Source organism: Centroberyx affinis, unplaced genomic scaffold (genome assembly GCF_046629955.1).
Source record: "Centroberyx affinis isolate AG114_WGS23_722 - 3 ecotype Tasmania unplaced genomic scaffold, CSIRO-AGI_Caff_v1 ptg000254l_1, whole genome shotgun sequence".
Lineage (NCBI taxonomy): Eukaryota > Metazoa > Chordata > Actinopteri > Beryciformes > Berycidae > Centroberyx > Centroberyx affinis.
Genome location: NW_027278936.1, coordinates 1 through 22,436, shown reverse-complemented (window position 1 = coordinate 22,436; position 22,436 = coordinate 1). Strand labels below are relative to the sequence as shown.

Genomic DNA, 22,436 nt, shown 5'->3' with positions numbered 1-22,436 from the left:
AAAGCAGCCAATCAGCGACCGGCTCGCCCTCACCCTCAATTCTTTACAGTGAAAGAATTTCAGCCAAAGTTGACCCGCTGCCATTTAGTAATCCAAGGCAAATACATGCTTTGTGGCAGCAGGCAATGTTGATATTTCTAATAATTTACTTACTAATGAACGCAAGATAAGTGGCTGGCCGTTCCGCGTTGGGACAAAAGCAAAGGGAGGTGCAGCGCTGTGTCTACCTGTGAGGTGGAGTGGAGGAGAGAGAGAGAGGGAGAGGGAGGGAGAGAGAGAGCGAGAGAGAGTGAGAGAGAGAGAGAGAGAGAGAGGGGCTGGGAAAAAAGAAGCGGGGCAAGAAAAGTCGACTTACCTGTAGCCCAACTTCTGGCAACTCACTCACTCTATTACCTGCTCCGACTTGAAAGTCCAGTTTCACAAGGAAGAATCGTAGAGGAAGCAAAATATGTCACAGGAGACAGACAAGTAAGTGATCAAGCCGGCGGAGAGGATCTCTGATGATCTGAACTTGCAAGGGAAAACTTTTCAAGTGCATTTTTTTTATAGTCTGTAATTAAAGAAAAGTTAATGATTTAATCTTGGAGTTAGGCTGTATCCGAAGCTGAAATAGCGTCATTTTCTGCTCGTACTGCTTTTGATATTTCAGCCAGATGTTGAATTATTAGGCCTGTGTCAGGACTAGGTGACAGGCAAACTTGGCGCCGTGGATTTCGTTGCTGAATTCGCCATTTTTGACTGATGGAATTGCCTACAAAGTGCACGGATTGGATTTTCTATACATTTTAATTATTTGAATGAAAATAAAGAATTTTAGTCCTACTTCTGCTAGTGTTTTTTCATATCTTACTCGTAGCTTGATGGCTGTGCTTAGCTTGTAAAGTAGAATAGTTTGTGTAGCCTATCGGCCTGCTGCTGCCAAGTTTTGTAACACTAGATATTGCCTTTATTCATACTAAAGTAGAAATAATAACTTTTGGACTGCACACCTAAGACCTACAGAAAAGCCTGTTGAGGTTTTAATTTTATATAAAGGCTTGTACTAAAATAATACTTTGCAAATTATGCTGTGATACATCATTTCCAATGTTTTACTGGGAATATTTATCAGAAATAGCACATAGTGCGCCTTGGCCTACAGAAGACTGCATCCAAGTTATTAATTATTTGATGGGATTTGTTTCAGCGTCGCCAATAACTTTTTGATGACAAACGTACAATTACAACCAATTATCATGATTATTATCCAAATAGGGCCATTGATCTCAACAACAATAATAATAATCATAATAATACTCATAATCACGATATTAATAATAATGATAATAATAATAATATGGTTGTGGTCAGTTGTGTGTCAGTGTGCCAGTTGTGTTCCTAAATACAAAGCAACAAAATGTTATACAAAATCCCTGGTGGACTGTGGCTGTATATTTTGCAGTCACCTGATGCCCTGCAGCCTGCATCATGACACGGCTGGTGAAAACAACAGGTGTACACCCTCTACCTACCACTATTATGAAATACTGTGGCAATATTTAGTCAAATCCACTGGAGTAAAGTTGTTGTGCAAACCACAAACATTGCGTGGATGACTTTGCCTGTGGCATATTTCTACTGTGCCAAAGAGCATGTCAGCTTTCTTCCTACTGTATTGTATGTTCCTGTCGTGCTCTCTGTAGAAAAGTTTCCAAAAGTTGACTTGGATTTAGAAGACTGAGTGAGAGCTTGTTATAGTGATTAGCAGCTAGTTAAAGGAGAATACCACCCAAATTATGAATTCACTTATTATTCCAATTTATCTATCCTAGGACAATATTAATGGACATGAACAACAGCTCTCTGCCATAGAAAAAGCAGACTGGAGACTAAAATGCTTGATGTGATATACATGTACAAATGAGTGCTGCATCACTGACAGTGAAAGGCAGACAGTTGATGCATTCATACAATCCTTGCTTCAACTTTGACTTGTTTTACAGCTTTAACTTTTACAAAAAACATCATGTTATAGACTCGCTGTCTGTTCTGGTTCAGCCTGGGTTTCCACCTCAGTCTCTATCAAAGTTTGCATCAGTGTGACATCTCAGATGGGAGACAGAGGTTAATGTCGCTTATGCAAATCAAACGGGGCATACAAATAATCTATTCCATGTAATTATGCATGTTGTTCCATGGAAAGAGACATGTAATCTTCCACATTGTTCACATTGATTTGAAAGATTAAACACAATGTCAACTTGATATGAATACTTTGTTGTAAACTTAAAGAAAAAACAAAAAAAAGTCAAATGAGCTTGTATGATGCAATGACATTATCACTGTGACTGAGACTTTTGCAGTCTACAGACCGTCAACAATGTGTGCGTGTGTGTGTGTGTGTGTGTGTGTATGTGCATGCACGCACCTTCCGTGTGTTTTGTTTTGCTGAAGGTGTGACATTACGCTGATACCACCCAATCTGTATTGACCCTGATTTTGTAGCCGGGGGTTGCCACGTTCAGAGCCTCGCTTGTGATTGGCTGAGTTTAAAGAGATGTTGTGACAACACTGTGTGTTTAACTGGTCTGTGATCTTGACTTAAGTGTGCCTACAGAGTAGAGAGGCAACGCTGCCCCCCCCCCCACCCACCCACCCACCCACCCAACACACACACACACACACACACACACACACACACTGTTTTATCTCTCTCATGTGAAGAAGTAAGCATGAATGTATTTTCCTGTCTGCATACATATGTGTTTGTGCCCATTTACACATTTCTGCCCAATTGCTTCTGAATTCAAATGTTTATGTGTGTGTGTGTGCGTGTGTGTGTGTGTGTGTGTGTGTGTGTGTGTCCCAGTAAGCGGCTGGTGGTGGTGGTCCCCAACGAGAGCTCGTTCCCAGCGGTGCGGCGGGCCTACACCAGTGAGGATGAGGCCTGGAGGTCGTACCTGGAGAACCCGCTCACAGCCGCCACCAAGGCCATGATGAGCATCAACGGGGACGAGGACAGCGCCAACGCCCTCGGCCTGCTCTACGACTACTACAAGGTGTGGAAAATATTATGCGATGTGGTGAAATTCAACTAATTTAGCTGGAATGTTTCAAGATCCTTAGTTCAACAACTCAAAGATCAAGTTGATATAAGGAAAGATGATATTCAGTGACTTTTGGACAGCTTCATTTTTACTTTAATCGAGTAAAGCCTGTTCTCATTCACCTGACTTCTAAATGGGAGCTGGAACAGACAGAATAGGTTTAACTTGAATGCTTCAGATGGGATTTTAATAGCGCATAACACAACAGTCCGTCTGGGGTTGGGACCAAGAGCAGACACCGCAGATTTACTTTGGAGATAACCTGTGTGTTCAGTAGGTAACCTTGAGGATTAGATCAAATGAGTCTTTACACGTGTGATTATTTGGTTCAGCAGATGACTCTTTTTAAAGGCCTTCAGAGCTACAAGGGGAATGTCACGCTCTTCATTATATTAGTCCACTCCAAGGCCGACAAATGAATACGCAACATATTGATTATTATTACATTTCACCACATGCCAAACCGCACCAGTGATAAGAATATTGTGCAGATGTTGGAAGTAAAAAGGTGACAGTATGTTTGCCGTTTGACCTGTGCAGCCATCTTTGTTTTGAACCGTTTCATCAAAGATGGTAGATGATGGGGAGATAACCCACTTCCCCAAAACGTTTTAAAACTCTGAAACTTTTCCAGGAACAAAGCGAAAAATATAAGTAGACAGAGGAAGCATTCTCTCGGCATGAGGATTGTTTTCCTTAAGCCAAGCTGCATTTCTGTTGCTCCATCTGAAAATATTAGCTGAACACCTATAAAGTATAATTACATTTTTAAATGGTTGAAGTTTATGTTGGACATTAACAAGCCTCTTTCACTCCCACATGAGCTGCACCCATAGGCTGTACCAGTCAAATTCAAGGATGTATGTCAAGGAGCATGATGTTGACACAATTAATGGTTTACACTTCCTAACAGTAAATTTGAATGTACTGCCAACAATGCTTGTAGATTTGGCATAGATAAATTAGTTTAAACTTGAATATGACGCACACCCAGTGAGGTGCAGACATGAGGCTTTTGTCATGACTCAAATATGAAAAGAATTCAACCAAATGGTACACTTTAAGGTGTGAGTTTACATGCAAGGAGCTATATCAACTACATTATGAAATATCTATCCATATAGGCATGGTGTGTATTCCCCTATTCTATTTTTATACAAGTGTATGAGTATAATTGTCACCGTCCTCACTGTTGCCACGGTGGCTTTGCCTTCAGCAAATGGCAGCGGATTGTGTTACTTTCCGGCACAAAGTTTTCTTTTGTTGTGGACATGTATTGTCATCCTCTTTTAAATTTTGGTTGATGTCATTTTATGTTCACCAACTTAAAATGTTCATCTTTTTTCCTTTCAGGTTCCTAAAGAAAAGAGGCTTTTGCCTGTTACTAAAGTCGTTGAAATTACAGAGGAACAGGAGAAGAGGTCAGTGTGTTTAAAGGCTGAGGATACACATGCTCTTTTTGTCTCACATATACAACATTACATGACTATGTGCTGATAGTGAGTGTTTGAGCACAATCAATATCAATGCATGAGCAGATTCAAAGAGTAGTTATCACTGAATAAATACTTAAATAATTTCCAGTTGACAAAACACAAAAGACCTTTCTCACCAGTGCTTCAATTGAAGGAGAAAAGGTGTCAGAATTGTCTATGTCAGCTACTGTATATGCATGTGGGTTATTTTTACTACACAGTAGTCCTCATGCATTCACTTCTCTATTTCTGGAGGCTGTCAAATTTCATCACAGTGTACAATATAACTTTCTACAAATAATATCTGTTCTTTAATGAGCATTGTCTAATTAAGAGAAGGAATTACAAGTAGATTTTTTGTGAAAATGGAACTATAAATCTTCACATCTGTGATTTTTCACACAACTCTCACAATTCTCTTCTGGTATGCAAATGTATTCTGCATAGAAGGGATTAACTAGGGAGCCAGAGAGCTGAGATCACATTCAAATCAACGGAGAAGCAGACCTGTCTGCCATCGCCACAAATGCATTGTGGGACGGTACATATTCTGTACTTTGAATTCTACCAGTAGCTGATTTTCATACACATCATCTGTCATGAAAACAGCTTGGTTTTTTAAACAGTAACGTTAACAATAGTAAACATTCAAAAGATTTCCCTGTAGTGCTACAAACTGATCACCAGCGTCATCCACAGCCTCTGATGGCCGGGATCACACAGTGAGGTGGTGGAAACAGGCTCAGTGATGGGTGTCAGGTCTGGAGGAGGATTATCTTTTTCTCAGTCTCTGGCTTCAGCTACTTTCTTTTCTCACTTTTTTTTAAGCCATGCTAGTGAGTTCCAGTTAGGCTACTCTAGCTAGACAGTGAGTGAGAGAGCAGATGTTCCCTGTGTGTGAAATTAGACCAGGACTTGGGACTCAGCGGTGGTAATGAGCATTTAAAGACGTTTTCATATCACATGATGTAGTATGAAAAGCTAATTTTTTCTAAGAATTACAACACAATGAGATTACTGTTGTGCTGTCAGTGCTGTTTTCTGCTATCCACAAAATATTAGAAACGCTGCCGCATCAGTGAGTATTGTTCCTATTCAAGCACTGTTTCTGAGTAAATGAAAGTAGCACTGGCTGGGCTGGATCTTTTGGAATAAATGGCACCATGTCAAACCACCTGAGCCGTACAGAAAAGAGAAAATACAAAAGATCTCATGACATAATGTGTCTCTCCAAAAAGGCAATTTGGCAATCTGGCAATCCAGAATAAGGGGCGAAATTTCGTTATTTTCAGATTGAAACAACACATTTTTTAAAGTCTACAACAGCAACTTTTAGAATATGCAAATTATTTTAATGACAGTAGGAAAGAGGCGAGGAATTCACCCAGTATACAAAATGCAGCATAGACTTTCAATCAGAGCAAAAAGAAAATTAAAAACACCAACACATTTCCCACATGGTTTTCACACGACCACAGAAATATCTCATGCATCCTGTTTGTTCCTTGTGTTTGTTCAGGACAACGTTGGTGAGCAACCCCAGCAGCCAAGGCGAGGCGGAGACAGTGGACAACCGCGTTCAGGTCCTCAAGTCCGTCCCCGTCAACCTGTCGCTCAACACGGAGCACCTGGACACCAAACGGGAGCAGTACAGCTCGATGGGGCCGGGGCCGGGGCCGGGGCCAGGGCCAGGGCCGGGGGACGGAGGCGCTCCAGCTGTGGCCGTGGTGAAGGCGGAGGTGTACGCTCCCGTCTTCATGGGGGCGGGGCTTCACTACAGGGTGGAAGCGGAGGAGTCGGCGCGGGTGATTTATGAGCAGAGCCCGTACGAGGTGACCACTGTCAGTCACAGTTCATATGTGAAAGAGGACCAGCGCAGTTCGCCTGACAGCCCCTACGAAGAGGAGAGTGACGGGGTGAGAAGAGACGAAGACACTTTCTAAAGTGCAAAAAACTAATTCACAACCCATCACAAAATATCTCCTGGAATGCACTGAACATCACAGATTGATAATATATAATGATTTATCTGAGTGTGGATTTTTCCTTTAATGGGATGTGAGGATGGACAGATGTTTAAACAGGAATTTACAAGTGCTGGATGAGTGTGTGCATTCCATCCTGTTGTGAAAATATTACTGCTAAAACGCTGGTACATTCTCCCATTTACGACATTGTTAAATCAGTTCCCCTTGGACTAAATTAACTTAATCATTTCCTCTTTCTCTGTATTGTCTGTCTTCTCAGCAGAAGTACCACACACCTTCCTCTCTGGCCACAGATGACTTCTTATTCCACCAGGAAGGAGTGTAAGTCACCCGGCGAAAACCACAACAAAAACACTGAATACAATCAATCATATACCATATATTCAATGTTTAGCATTGACAGTTACCTGTGTGTGTTTCCCCCACAGCTAGAAAAAATGTAAACACAATGAAAATTCATCATCTGGACTTATTGCTAGTCCGGCCTCTGAAAATGTATATTAGAAGATGTATTATAATAATAATACATACAGATATAATTCAAATCATTCTTAAATAAGAGACATTCTTAAATGGGAATTATTTGAATTATATCCAGCATTATTATAATATATTATTTGGATGCACCCACAAAAGTCTATAGGAAACATTGCCTGTGTCCATCCAATCTAAACTGTGTAAAGTTGACATTTTTCCACATACTGTATGGATTATGAACTATATTCTATTGTATTCTATTCCTCTCTGTGTTGTTCCACCCCTATCATATCTTGTTATATCTAATCACATAAAATCTTGTGCTTGCGCGCTCACATGCGTGTGTGTGTGTGTGTGTGTGTGTGTGTGTGTGGACAGTGACAGCTTCCAGTACACACTGGATGCCACCCGCTCGCTGCGTCAGAAGCAGGGCGAGGGACCGATGACCTACCTGAACAAAGGCCAGTTCTACGCTGTGACTCTGAACGAGCTCGGAGCCAACAAACGCCTCCGGCACCCAATCAGCAAAGTCCGGGTGAGCAGGGAGCGAGCGTACAGTCCATTAGTTTTTATCTGGATTTTATTCACACATTTTATTTCCATTTTGGCTTAGTTTCAGTATTTTTTTAATTTTTTTAATTTTTATTCATTTTTTCTGCTATTATAACCCTAGAGTTAGTCTCAGATTTAGTTTTAATCAACATAATAAACTTGGTTGGGAGCGAGAGGAAATACAAATAAACAAATAAACAACAGCTTTCTTTTCTTCTAAATAGGAGATTGGCAGGCCATTCACTTTTAGCATATGTTAATTATTTTTATGACAGTAGGAAAGAGGTGAGGAATTAACCCAGTATACAAAATACAGCATAGACATTCAATTAGAGCAAAAAGAAAATTAAAAACACCAAAACAAATACAAACTAGTTGTTTTTATTTCCTAGTTTCACGTTCAAGCAGGTGACTGAAAGATGCAACAGCCCAAACTCTCTCTATCACTGATACTCAGCATTTGTGATCTATAGCTTAACCTTAACCCTATACCTTCTTTACAAAGGAAAGTCCGCAATCACTTTACTTTTTATTACAGTTTTTCTCCGTTGATTTTACACGTTTTCTCCATACTAAGGTTCATGCTGTCAAGACAGTTAACACAGCCTTTGTAACAGACTGTGAAATGAAGTGCTGTTTTCCTTTCAAACCACATCTTTATACAAACCAAATACTGGCATCAAAACTACGCACATCATCCATTGATAAGATAATACATTCAGATATATTCACACAAGTTTCACATGTAGTAGATTAGTCAATTTTGGTGATGTCACATCTGACAGTTTTACACGTCTGTCTGTGTGATTCGGTAATGAGGCAGAAGTGTTGATGAACGTGATGAATCACAATTTGATTCAAAAGAAACCACAAACAAGTTTATTGTTGTAACCAATGACATTACTCCTCATTAACTCCTTCATTGCTGTCAGGCCAGAGGATTTATGGTATGTGTGAAAACAACAAACAGGTATTTTTTAGAGTATAAGTTGAAGGTACTGTTAGTTTTATAAGGGTTTAGACAGCTGTGTGAGCTATTGTGAGAGCATGGAGTTTTATTTGGAGATTTTTGTGTGTAGCGTTTAGAAAACTGATATATCCAGTTTTGTATTTTGTGTGAAAACAGTGAAAAGTGAAGTGAAAAATAGTTTTGCGGAATTATCAAGGGTTTAGATGGCTGTGTTAACTGTTTTGAGAGTATGGATCTTAGTTTGGAGAAATGCGTCAAATCATTTGAGAAAAACTGTAAGACTGTAAGAAGGTTGGAGACACAGGTCTGGTTGGATTTGATCCAGTGGCAGGAGTCTTAACCACCGCACAAAGAAAGTTGACCAACCCAATAGCTCAGTTCCTAACCCAGGCATTGACAGGCAAGGTATTCAGCCTTGATCTCAAACTTGGCCGCCTTTGGTTCTAGCTTCATTCTTGACTGTGTTCCTGTCCTCTCTCCCTTCCCAGAGTGTGATCATGGTCGTGTTCAGTGAAGATAAGAACCGAGACGAGCAGCTCAAATACTGGAAGTACTGGCACTCTCGGCAGCACACAGCCAAACAAAGAGTGCTTGACATCGGTAAGATATCACTGTACTGCTCCTCCCTTGGTCCAAAAGGCCACTTCCCTGTCATCGCCCATGTTTAGGAAAATTACAGCAAATTCACTAATAATCAAAAGAATCAAAACACACAAACCAAAAGACAATGACAGATCTATGTGCTTGCGTTTCAAATGCTGGAATGCGCTAAGCTAATAAACAAGGCATGAGCAAACTAAGAGCAAACAAGCCCCCACCCAACTGTCTGCCTGGGGCTGTTCAGCTGCCCACCATCATCATCCACCATCAGACACACACACACACACACACACACACACACACACACACACACACCTGATTCACATAATGTCTAGGTGTTGCTAGGACACATAACATAAATCCCCTAATCTCCTTGACACTGTCTGGGAGATTGAGCAAAACATCAATTTGTGAAAACGTGAGTATTTGGAAATCTCAGGTTTTCCACCCCAACATGGCGACTTTTCTTCCTGGTCGTGTCCCACGGGTGTGTGTGTGTGTGTTATTGTGCTGGAGAGTCTTTGCCCCACATTTGTATGTTGAAGCGTATGACCTTTGGCTGCCAGTGTTTTCAGTTGTTGGATTTGAATTTGAACTGAGCTTTTCTCAGCCTCGCTGAATGAGTGTGTGAGAAGCTTGTAGGCGGTTTGCTTTTTGACAAGCTTGGGCCTGCTTACCAGGCAGAGCCTCAGAGGTATGTGGGAGAATTGGGGTGGATGGGAGATGTACACACACTCACACAGACACTCACACCTATACACAGCTTGTTGGGACAGGGAATGGAATGCTAGCCACACTGTTACCTTTGTTGGTCTTGGTCTGTTTAAAGTAATTCTTGCCCATACAGTGTTTTAGATCTTCATCTTAAATCTTGTATTTAGATGCACCAATCTAATCCTCATCAACCTGCTCTTCATTCACTCTGTCAGAAAAAGCAAACACAAGTATACATTTTGAAGTGAAACACTCCAGGAGTATTACAGTAACTTCACCATTGAATCAAAGCTTTTGCGTTGTTTTATGGTCAAATAGCAGCACACTATCCCCGTGTTTTTGAAGATGAAAAAAATACAGCGCTCAGTTTTTCTTTAGACAGTTGGCTTCAGCTGTATAGTCGTTGATTTATCAGCGGATCATGTTATGAGGAAGTGTGCTATCTTTTTCGGTATGATTCCCTGTGGGATTTGCCAGTGTAATGAGTCTGTGTGTATATGTGTGTGTGTGTGTGTTTTTTTGTGTGTGTGAGAGAGAGAGAGAGCTTGTATCTGCACTGACTCACAGGACTGAAATAGATTTTCATCACACTCAAACTTGTATGTGTACACACACACACAAACACACACACAAACAAAAATGCACACACATCTATCTGCATCTAGTTCACATGCAGACACAAACACACACACACACACACACACACACACACACGGTTCCCCCAAGACGCTCTACACACCTCATGGGCAATCAGAGGTGTTGAGAAAACAGACAGGGAGTCTAGTGATTGGGGATGGAAGAGTCTCCTATTTGCACCTGATAGTTTGACTGTCGTTGTTGTGAATGTGTGTGTGCATCATGTATAAGCGTCTTAAACTATGCCTCAAGGTGGGGGTCGTCCGCCTAGACTCTGGGTCAAATGACAAATCGCCCTCCACCCTGCTGCTCTAAGCCAGATCAGGCTGTAGCTGGATGTAGCTGTACCTGTAACCCGACACTGCCAGAGAAGGATTTGAATAGCAGTTTGGGGTGGAGGGGGTGGTGGAGGGGGGACCAGGCCTGGGGCCGTGTCACAGAATGGGATCATTTGAATGGGCTTATTTAGCGGGGAAACTAACCGACATGCATGTTGCTGCCTGGCTACATGTGCACCTGCCGAAGCCAGGAAGCGTCCCGGGAGCGGGGGGGGTCAGAGGTCACTGGAGGAGGTGAAACGTTCTGAAACCTGGAAGACGTTTTCCTACATCATGTCTGAGTCTCATCTTAGCCAGTGTATCAGTGGTTTCCAATCATCTGCCACTGAGACCCAAGAGTCTGCAGGCGTTCATACCAACCAAACAGGACACTAGCCGAATTCATTAATCTGTTTACCTTCATTCAGAGAGGAGGAACTAATTCGTTAAATCAGCTGGCTCTGTATAATGTTACATTCCCCTGAGCAAGCCCTGCTTTTGCCTAAACCACTACAGAACCAAAGTGAAATTCTTTTGGCTGGAGCCTTGACTTGACTATTGCTGCCGTTGATGTCAGCTGATTTGATGATTTGTTGATTTGGCTAGGCTGTATAGCTCAGTCAGTGGTTCTTTTCCGTGGCACTTCAGTGAGACACAAAATTCAAGCTACATCTCATTATCAGTAGTGGGCAAATGCCACATAAAGCCCATCGAGTTTGATCGTATGAGAGGAGATAGCAGAATATAAAGAGAAGATTTTTAATTCACACATAATTCCTTCCAGTCATTTTGCTTGGCGCTGCTTTTCTTTTCATTTCAATAAAATACACATGTGAGCTTCTTCCACGACACTCCAGTGCACATGACCCCATGAGCGCAGAGTCCCTCTCTTTGTAGTCACACAGGTCAACAACAGCCGGCCGCTGAGCTCACCTCACCTGTCTGGCTTTTAATACGGCCCTCCGAGCCAAATAGCCTCCCTGCTTCCTCTTGCTGCCTTTGAAGCCTGAGAGTTTGTTTACCAAAGCAGATAAGGTTTTATCTAATAAAATTGAAGCGTGCCATTTGATTGCTTATCTCACTCAACAATAGCTACCTGCTTGTGTTATTTATTGAGCAACCCATGCTTTGTTTTGTTTGAGGAGGGGTGTTTTTGTTTTTTCAGAAGGGAGGGAAGGGTCCTTTACATGTGATGTGTGACTTGTTAGACATGAGAAGTTATTATGTGATTGGAGAAATAAACCACCTGACACCTTCCTGCTTGCCCTCACAGCCGATTACAAGGAGAGTTTCAACACTATCGGCAACATTGAGGAGATCGCCTACAACGCCATCTCCTTCACCTGGGACGTCAATGAAGAAGCTAAGGTAAAATATATATATATGTATTGATGTACTTTTCCCAGAAACTGGACCACTATGCTCTCTCAGAAAATATGGTACAAAGTCACTAGAGCTGTACTTGTTCCCAAGAAGGTGCAGCTCTGTACCGTATTTTCTGACAGTCTTGTTTACTCTCACTGGAGGCGTGTCGCGGATGGGAAAAAAAAAAAAAAGCCGCGGATCCAGTTTTCGTGCTGATTCAGGTGTTGCCAAACAAAACGCACTGGCTTGTCAAATTAACCGGCGTTTGACTGTGATGCATGCACCTGACCCGCAGACATCACACACACACACACACACACACACACACACACACAAGAGCACGCTGGGAACACGGCGGATTCAATCAGCGGGATTGTGTTGGAATCGTAGAATTCCAACCAAAAGGATTCCGGAATTCTTGTGTCGATTCTGGACACGCAACATTCTATTTTGTCTCACTGATATATTGTCAAAATTAGGACAAATCTGTTCTATCAGTCTATTAGTTATGTCGTATTTATCTTTTGTTATAAACCCCAGATTACATTCTAACTGAGTCAACAGGATTTACCTCACTGCCCCAAATCACCTGTTTTCGACTGTAGCACTTGACTGTCCGTCATAAAAAGTGACGGACAGCCTTTCGAAACCGCAGATGTGTGCTTTCCGTCTGTTTGTCTTCTTTGTCCCGTGCAGCCCACTCCTTTGTGGCCGCTCCTTAAATGGAGCCCCTGTCACTGTTTGAACTCCATAGGCCCCCAAGGGCCAACACACACCGATCCCCATCCCCACCCACTGTTGTTTGTTTTGCCCTCATTTCTGTGTGAATGTGAGTGACTCTGCTGCGTGTGAGTGACTCAGTGTGTGTGTGTGAGTGACTCAGTGTGTGTGTGAGTGACTCAGTGTGTGTGTGTGTGTGTGTGTGAGTGTGTGTGTGTGTGTGTGTGTGTGTGTGTGTGTGTGTGTTTGTGTGTGTTGTTTGGCTCTTTCATTGTAATAGCGGCCTGGGGACAAAGAAGCTGCTGGAGGAAATCCAAGCACACTTCTCTGGGCTAATATTGACCCTCTCTCTTTTTCTCTTTCTCACTCTATTTCTCCCTCTGTCTCTTTCTCTCTCTTTCTTTCTGTCCCTCCCTGGTCTATTCTACATGGCCTATTGAGCCTGAGTATTCCTGTTGTTTTCAGGTGAGAGCAGTATAGGGGCAGGTGTATTGCCTAGGCAGTTTATTGTACATGCTGCTCCTGTTGTAGGTCTGAAAAGGGAAGGTAAAGTAGTTTGAAGTCCTTTCCATTCAACATTTTGTCTTTGTTCTTTGGCACTGTGTAAAAAATAATGGGATTCTTTTTAAAGGTAATGGCCATTCTTCAGTATTTCATATGTTTCTCAGGGATTTCTTACATTTTTCTGGGATGAACATAAACAGAAAGGTGCAGTCAGTGTAGTCGACACAAGTATCACAGCTTAGAATTTACAAGCTGTGTCTTTTTGGATAAACTACTCTCATGTATATTTTGAGGAAGGAGCTCATGGCAGAGGGTGGGAGACATGGGAATGAGGCGTTCCTTATGGCTGCTGTTGCTAATGGAGTTTTTATGGTTCAAGTTAATGACCAACCACCTGTGGTTGATTGAAATGCCTTGGATTGTATAGTAGGAACGCATTAATATTCAACAACAAACCTCAAAGACTTGGGCAGGAGGTCCCAAACAAAACACTGTCACGCTACAAGCGACTCCAGGACAAGAAGCCAGTGTTGACGGTGGTTCCCAGTTTATTGGCAAAGCTGTAGCTGAAGTCACCAGTCACATGATAATGTTGCTGCATGTCCTGCCTGAGTATTATGACTCTCTAACTAGCAAATAAACTACTAAACTCATTATAGAAAACTTTGAGAGTCAAGTGGTAAAGGCTGCTGCCCCTGCTGGTTTAGGAACTGTCTTCCCTGTGTCTCCCTCCCTGCTTTCCAGATGTCTGAATAAATAAAGATTCCCCACTGGGAGTGGACTGCCCGCTCTCCTTCATCAAATACTACTACTTCATACTTCTAACACATATACAAAAATGGCCAAATTTAATTTTGTGTCCAAGGTCATGTATTGGGTTTGTGTGTAAAAGAGTGAAAATGTTCTACTGAAGCCAAATATCTGTCCATTTTTGCAACCTTTATTTAACCAGTTGTCTAAGGATGCATTCTTATTTACAGCAACACTAAATTCATATTTACCATTTAAATTGGAGAGTAAGTGTCTTTGGTAATGGTCATGAATAACATGAGGTTCCTCTTTCCCCTCCTCTCCTCCTTGCCTCTCCTTCTTGGCAGATCTTCATCACAGTGAACTGTCTGAGCACAGACTTCTCCTCTCAGAAGGGGGTCAAGGGCCTTCCCCTGATGATCCAGATCGACACCTACAGCTACAACAACCGCAGCAACAAGCCGCTGCACAGGGCCTACTCACAGATCAAGGTCTTCTGTGACAAGGTGAGAACCACCAGGCTAAAAATAAAAAATAACTACAAAACCCATCAGTTCCCCTAGATTTGTAGAGGGAATAAAGATGCAGTCTGTAAAGATGTTGTCATTTTCTCAACCAGTGACCTTCAGTTAACTGCTACCATTTAAAGAGTACCAATGGTTTGTTTACATTTTGTTCTAGCAAACATTTTATCTGTGTCAATAGTGGAGATCTCATTTTGCACTTATACAGCCACTGTGGTGAGAGTTATGACTTCCTATTGTCATTATGAACCTGTGTTGTGAATGGATTCAAACGTGTCGTGCTAAAAGGGAAATACTACTGAATTTTAACTTCCTCTCCTACTCTGTGATGTCAAATGCAACATACACACAAGTAGAGAATGAACTGCATGAAATAGAAAAAGTGACTGCAGCAGTATTCATGGTGATTTTTTTTGGTGAAAATGCATTTTCTGGAAACTGCTAGAACTGCTAGAGAAGTAAATTATGTGCATTTGTAAATTGGGTGTTTTTCCCCTTCAGTGCTTCAAATATGTGTTCAACTGTGAGGAGGTTTGCTCTGAAGTTCCCTCTGTCTAATGTGTATTCTGAATATTATAGACACTGTTTGTGTGTGTGTGTGTGTGTGTGTGTGTGTGTGTGTGTGTGACCGCAAAGGATTTAGACAGAAGACTCTGGAGGTGAAGCAAGGGAGATTATTCACAACAGTATTATTTCTCCCTCTAGTGGTTTCACCTGCACAGTGTGCCACCAGACACACCTGGACACATACTGTATGCAGTTCACACACATGCAGTCATACATAAACATATGCAGCTGATCATTAGAATCAAGTTTTATATGAAGATTGATTCTCCGGAAATTTAGACTTTTGCCACTGCATCATTTTGTCATTTTGTTTCCTTTGACTGATGTGTCTCTCTTTCACTTTCTGTCCTTCTCAGGGAGCAGAGAGGAAGATAAGGGATGAGGAGAGAAAACAGTTCCGCAAGAAGTCTAAAGGTTTGAGCTGCATGAAAAACAAACCAAAATTGCCTTGTTTTTTCGTTAATATTTGGGCAAATTATAGATCAAGGGTGCAATTTGAGGGCTGGATGGGTGGATGAATAGAAACGGTGTCCCTCTTGTTTACGCGACACAGTGCTGAATGCGTCCATTCTCCCTCGCATCGTTTTATTATCAAAGTGTAAATTGTGGAGAACTGTGACTGGAAGGTATTAATTTAGCCACCTGCCATCGCCTTTGTGTGTGAGCAAATCACACATCAGAACGAAATGCGTCTGAATGCCTGTGAACACTGAAAATGAATTGTGGATGAACAAAACATGATCAATTTGGACTGCAGCTTCCTTCAAATATGTTTCACTGATTTCTCTTTCTACATTTTCCTGATCACCTTTTTGCAGAAAAATTCTCTGTTGAACAAATTCTATTCCTTTCTGTTCTAATATTGTTTTTTTTTCATTGGTGTCCCAGGGAAGGATGGAGGCGTAGGAGTGATAACAGTTCCTAAGAAGGCGGACACCACCTATTTCAAGACCATGACAGACCTGGAGGCCCAGCCAGTCCTCTTCATCCCTGATGTTCACTTTGGAAACCTGCAGAGGGCCGGACAGGTAGCCGCTCATCCTGCTGACTCTCTCCTATAGGCAAATACTGAAAGAACCTGTTTCATATCTGCTGATTTCATCTATCTATACATTCAAGAGAAGCCACAGTATAATTTCAAACTGCCCATATAGCTGCATTTCAACTCTAACGTTTTACAGGTTTTTGCTATTTTATCCGCTGTGCTATCGCCACAGTGCCATCAAGAGGCAAATCCAGTCAGATGTAAAACACTTCACTATACCTGTTCACTATCAAATTTCATCATAGTGTGCAACACTTTTCTCTTTATTGAGCAGTGTCTAAAAAATAAGGTAATAAAATAGAAATCAAAATGTAAATTTAGCTGTAAATTTAGATGTGACTCCTCACACTTAAACTGCTAATTTTCACAAAACTGGAAGACTATGCAGAATTCATACTTGTTCTAAGTGTTGATTCTAGTTTTCTCTTCTTTACACACATGATCAAGAATATTTGAGTCTCCAGAAGCTCTACTGTGTTAGTTCCAGTCTTTGAAGAATTTTGTCACTGCTTGTTATATTGTACTTATGTTTTTGTATTTGTACATAAAGTTTCATACAACAGTGTGCTGTACCATTCACTTTCAGGTGTTTGCCTTCAACACAGAGGAGATTGAGAGAGAGGGGTGAGTTTGCATCACCAGCAAATCAGCAAATTCAAAACAATGCATTCACATCAGTTCAAGTTATGTAAATGAAAGAAGATACACATGCAAACACACACACACCACAAGTGAGAGATGCAAACAAAATGCATAAGTGTACGGCACATGACGTGTGTGTGTGTGTGTGTCATCAGGAGTGTGCTAGTGAAGAGGATGTTCAGGTCGTCAGATGAAGATATGTGCCCCTCCCCTCACAAACAGATCAAAGAGGAAACCCACAAGAGAGGTAGGTTGGCTACCCCCCCCCCCCCCTTCCACCTTCAGTAGGCCACAGCTCATTGCTGTGTTGTTTCTGCATTGCACTTCCCAGGGATTGCTTGTCAAACTGTGACAGTACTGTGACATGTTTTTCCTTGGATTTTCTGTTGATGCAGTTTGAGTTTCTGTAGGTGGCGCTCTTTTCTATGTCTGTTCAGACATGGTTATCACTGCTCTTGCTAACTCAGTTCTTCTTCGATTTATTCCAAACAAACTGTTGTTGCTGCTGTCAGAAGCATAAAACACATGAGTTCCTGTATTTTTCCCTGGGATTTTACCCTGTAAAGTCTTACCTGCTACCACATTTCAACAGATAGATAGATAGATAGATAGATAGATAGATAGATAGATAGATAGATAGATCTTTATTGCCCACTACATTACGTGCAAAAATCAAAAATCCAACACATCAGACTTTAGATAAATGAGATAAAATTCAATATAAATAGATAAATAAAATAAAAAGTTGAAAAAAGAAATGCAGCTTATGAACAGCAAATGTAACTTTCATGAACTGGGTATAGGTTGAATCACTACTGTGTTATATCAATCAGTGATAGAGAGTAGCAGCAAGATGGGAATTTATTTCTATAAAAATGTCATGGATTATTACTTTAAATTCCTAGATTGCCAGCATTATAAGCAACCGATATTTAGGAGCACAAGGATCAAAGCCACAGCGGCCAGACAATGAAAGTGACAAAAGCCCTTGTGCCCGAGAACGTTCATGTGTAACAGAGAAGAGCAAGGTGAAGAAAGGCCAGACAGTCTAATTGACACCGAAGTGCAGCTAATGTTCACATCTCTCTCTTAACTGCTACGCCGTACGCTTTCCAAATAAAGGCGTAAAAATTGTATTTAATGATAGCTAACAGTCACGGCGGGTCAAGGCTAATCCCTGTGTGTCTCCGCAGTGCTGCTGTATGTGAGGAAGGAGACAGACGAGGTCTTCGACGCTCTGATGCTCAAGTCTCCCACACTCAGAGGCCTGATGGATGCTGTGAGTAATCAGCTCAAGTGTTTGTGTTTGTGTCTCTGTATGTGAGAGCGATTTCAAGTGTGTGTGTGTGTGTGTTGTCAGCACATGGGAATGAGCAATGTTACGCTTGTTAAAACTGCAGCACGTATTCACATACTTGGTGTCATTTGTTCTTCATAGATATCAGAGAAATATGGCGTGCCCACGGAGAGGATAGCCAAAGTATACAAGAAAAGTAAAAAAGGGTGAGTGAGCAAGAGCTTGTTTTCTTTCCCTCAACAGTGTTTTGTGAAAGTGTTTTGATAAAGGAAGGAAAAATGTGATTTCTGCAAGACAAATATTTCAGATTTTCCTTTTTTTATTAGAGGCAAGTTAAACGATTTTAGAAGAACTTGATGACTTATATGGGAGGAAAGAATAAGAAATAAGAGTCTAACATGTGGTCTGTTTGTCCGGATGAAGAAGGCCTTAAGGAAAAAGCGTTCTACATTATATATGAACCTCGACGCATCATTTACATCTTCTACTCCCTCTGTTTTGTGGCAGGATACTGGTGAACATGGATGACAACATCATCGAGCATTACTCCAACGAAGACACCTTCATCCTCAACATCGAGAGCTACGCAGACGCCTACAAGATCACGCTCACGGAGATCTGACCGCTCATTGGCTGAGCTGAAGGACGGGCAGAATCTCATTGACTTAAGATTCAAGAGTCCCCGTGACTGCCGGTTGGCTGATAATCTATGGGACCGCTATTGATCGGCTGATTAGCTGATTGACTGTATTGGGGGATAGTGCGTTGGTGGTGTTCCGCCGTGGCTCTGATGGCAAATTTACTGGATCTGACTTAGCATGAGGACGCGCGCTCCCTCTCCGACACTGTTACAATATGAAGCGAGCCGGATTTTCTGTCCAGGAGGAAGAGGAGGAGAAAAATGAAAAGATGTTGGACAGTTAAATTCTGATGAACTGGTCATATTCACTTCCTCGTTGTAGCAAACTGATGGGACCACAGATCCATCCCCTTCCACTTACTGCTGAATATTTTTACTGTATAAAAGAATTTGTACTTTTAATCTCATTCTGTACAGACTTGTGTTTTTGCCAAATAACAGTCAGGAGTAGCTCCATTAAACGCCTGGTGTACATAGCATCTTGAATTAGCTGGAATGTGTTAAAAGGTCCTCGGTTTCAGTTTAGCAGCTTCTTTGCATGCCCGTCTTTGTTTATGTCTTTTGTTAGCTGTGTTATTTATTAATGCTTTTAATGACAACGTTTTGCATTTCTTTAGCGATTTATCGAGGCGTCTCAAGTTATTTACATTTCAGTGACGTATCCTGTAGCGTTTATTCAAAAGTTAAGTCCCTCTGTGAACCTACTCGTATATCTCCAGTGCCCAATCTCCACTTTCAGCTATGTTGTAACATTTGCATGTCAACAAATAACCTAAGTGCCAGCGTATATATGTAGGGTCTTACATGAAATAGTATCATTCAGACAGACTGTAAACAACGTCTGAGGGGTTAAGCACTTGTTGGTTGGTTGCTTGCTTAGATCTCCTCTCTGTTTGGCTGTGTTGAAAACTGAATAAAGATTTGAACATACACAGACATCATCTTTGGTAAAATCATGTCTCTAACACTACTTTAGATCAGTGATTCTCAACCTTTTTCATATCAAGGACCCCTAATTTAGTCCACATGGACCCCCATTTGAGAGTATTTCTGTTGTTAGATATGATTTTGTCCAGAATTCCATGACTATCTATATTGTAGCTAGAGAGATAACAGTTAAACTATGATCAAAATAGATTCTTATACCTTCTCTAGTTGTGTTAACTTCTGAAATAAATGAAATAATGCTAAAATGTAACAATTCATCAATTTGCTGGGGACCCCCAGGAACCCCCTCAAGGACCACTGGTGGTCCCCGGACCCCATGTTGAGAACCACCGCTTAAGATGCTCCATTGTCTGAAAAGAATTATCAATAACACAATCGGCCATTTTTCCATTTTGTCTTTATTTGAATAACAAAATGGACATCCTACATGGAACACATAATGCAAGTAACAATACAAAATCTACAAAATGATACAGTGACAAAGGTTTTTTTGTTCGACAGATAACAATTGTACAGTATAAATGGATACAATACTGTGTTTTTTAAATTTGTCTACATTTGGCACTTGACCACAAGATGCTATTTGTGTGAAATGTGGGACTGAAGTACCTGATCAGCTATTTGAAATGTGGAGAAGCCCGGAGAATTCACAACTGCATGTTTTTTTTTTTCCCCACTTGTGAAACTATCTGATGTTGTAAATTAGGCAGTGTGTTAGCAGGTGGGAAACAGTAAATAGCTATTCAGTAGTCCTGCAAAAACTTTGGCCAAGTTTGGGGGACATCGCTGTTACTAGCTACCAACTTCAGTGCTTATAAACTAAGCAGCAGGGTTTTGTTCTGTTCAGATTGTCATGTAATTGTGCTTTAAATTGTGCTTTAAATCCCTGCCAGTTTGCATCATACACATTTCTTATCTGTAATCTCCATCTTACAGTTGCAAAAGCATCTGAACCTCGGTGCTCATATCCACTGTGAAGGAAAAGTGTACAATCAGGAAATGCAGACATTACCTTTGCATTTTTACAACTGCATACACCACTGTGAGAAGCGGGCTGCTCACACACAGAAGCTCAGTACAGTATAACCGTAATGACTGCTACCGTTAACTGGCTTTTTGAAACATGATGTCTGGGGGGCGGCTTGAGTTTTAGCTGTGAGAGAACTGCAGCTATTTTCTGACGGCCAAAGGGAAACAAGCTATGTACGCTGTATGTAGCGGTGGATGTTCAAAGCTTAATGCATAGCAATATGTGTGGTCCTCTCCTTTTTACACTTCTAGCATAAATACGCGTGAATATACTGTACACTTTCATATCATGTTCATCAAGTAAAAGAAAATAAAACGTATCACATTCCAATAATTTATATGTCAAAACTTTAAAGTGAATCTCTTCCACTGCAGCAAATCGCCACAATGTTATCACAGAGTAAAAGAATATATAAGTATACACTATTTATATCATCTAACTCTTTCTGCTCATACACTCCTTGAACCGTAGATGAAGAAAGAGGATCACAGCTCGGTTTGGATGCATGCGTGTCAAGTTCATGTATTCATCAGTAAGGTGAATGTATGCAAGTTTGTATTTGTGTGTTTATCTGAGTGTGTGTGTGTGTGTGTGTATGTGCGTGTGTGAACATAGAACTTGGCATAAAAAGTCACTTTCAAAAGGAACAGATGGTGTAATCTGTCTTCAGAATATTCCCCTTCAATGTTTTAATCTGAGTCAGTTTTGATTTCATGTAACCTTCCTCCAAAATACGTATATATCTTAAAAAAAAATTCTTCAATCCCTTCTAAAATTCTTCTATGGTTTAAAAACTACACTTCCCAGACCTCCTGTATAACATAGCCGTACTGTGAGCCGTGAACATGTGTAGTCCCAGACTCACATACTTCATTACATCCAGTGTTAACATGGAGTCAGACTGCAGAAGCACTCAATACTTGAATTGAGAACAGTGAGCACCATTCCCTTTTACTCAGGAGAGATGCTGCAAAAAAAAAAAAAAAAAAAAAAAAAAATCACAAATAAAATAATAAAAAGAACAGCGAACTTGGATTCGGCTCAATTCTGAGGAGGCTGGACATTCCTCATGTTGGATTATCCTTACTGGCCATTTTCTCAGACAGAGACAGCGCAGCTTTGATTCAGTGTTTAACAAGTCTTTCATGGGATGTGAGTCCTTTGTGTTGTAGTTGTGTGTACCGTATCTGGGATCTGCCTTGTCTGTTGCTTTTGACCAGGCATAGAGAGGCACATGTATGTGTGTGTGTGTGTGTGTGTGTGTGTGTGTGTGCTGTAAAACACTGTTAGATTGCATCCAGAGAATAGGAAAGGCTGAGGATGGCACATATACACGTGTGCTGTGCATATTTGTGGAGTTCCAAAATGACATATCATCACTCTCGAGTGAAAACCTTGTATTCTCAAAATGTCAACTTTTCAGGAACTAAGAAAACACCCTTGTTTTTAGCTTGATGACAATGCATTTTAGATTTTATCCAGTGGGGTTTTGAAAGGCTTGTAGAAATTTCTCAACCCATACAGGAGCAGGTAATCCTTCAAACAAAGCATTAAAGTTGCACGGAGTTACAAGGCTTTTAAAACAGCGA

General features: G+C 41.1%; 1 protein-coding gene across 4 annotated transcripts; it reads left to right on the top strand.

The window, feature by feature from the left end:
* The first annotated feature begins 289 nt into the window (after positions 1-289).
* On the top strand, positions 290-22,088 carry grhl2b (grainyhead-like transcription factor 2b). Of its 4 annotated transcripts, none has more exons than XM_071545194.1 (16): positions 290-468; positions 2,849-3,038; positions 4,440-4,513; positions 6,096-6,477; positions 6,812-6,870; positions 7,405-7,561; positions 9,037-9,148; positions 12,089-12,183; positions 14,502-14,660; positions 15,602-15,659; positions 16,134-16,273; positions 16,877-16,914; positions 17,088-17,179; positions 18,126-18,211; positions 18,371-18,435; positions 18,737-22,088. In XM_071545194.1, the coding sequence occupies exons 1-16, from the start codon at positions 449-451 to the stop codon at positions 18,849-18,851; spliced, it is 1,842 nt and encodes a 613-aa protein (XP_071401295.1). In that variant the 5' UTR covers positions 290-448; the 3' UTR covers positions 18,852-22,088. The 4 variants fall into 4 exon arrangements, with proteins under 4 accessions (XP_071401295.1, XP_071401286.1, XP_071401278.1 ...); XM_071545185.1 differs by having other exon boundaries at positions 6,081-6,477; XM_071545177.1 differs by having other exon boundaries at positions 4,440-4,507; positions 6,081-6,477; positions 18,737-22,087.
* Positions 22,089-22,436: the final 348 nt, after the last annotated feature.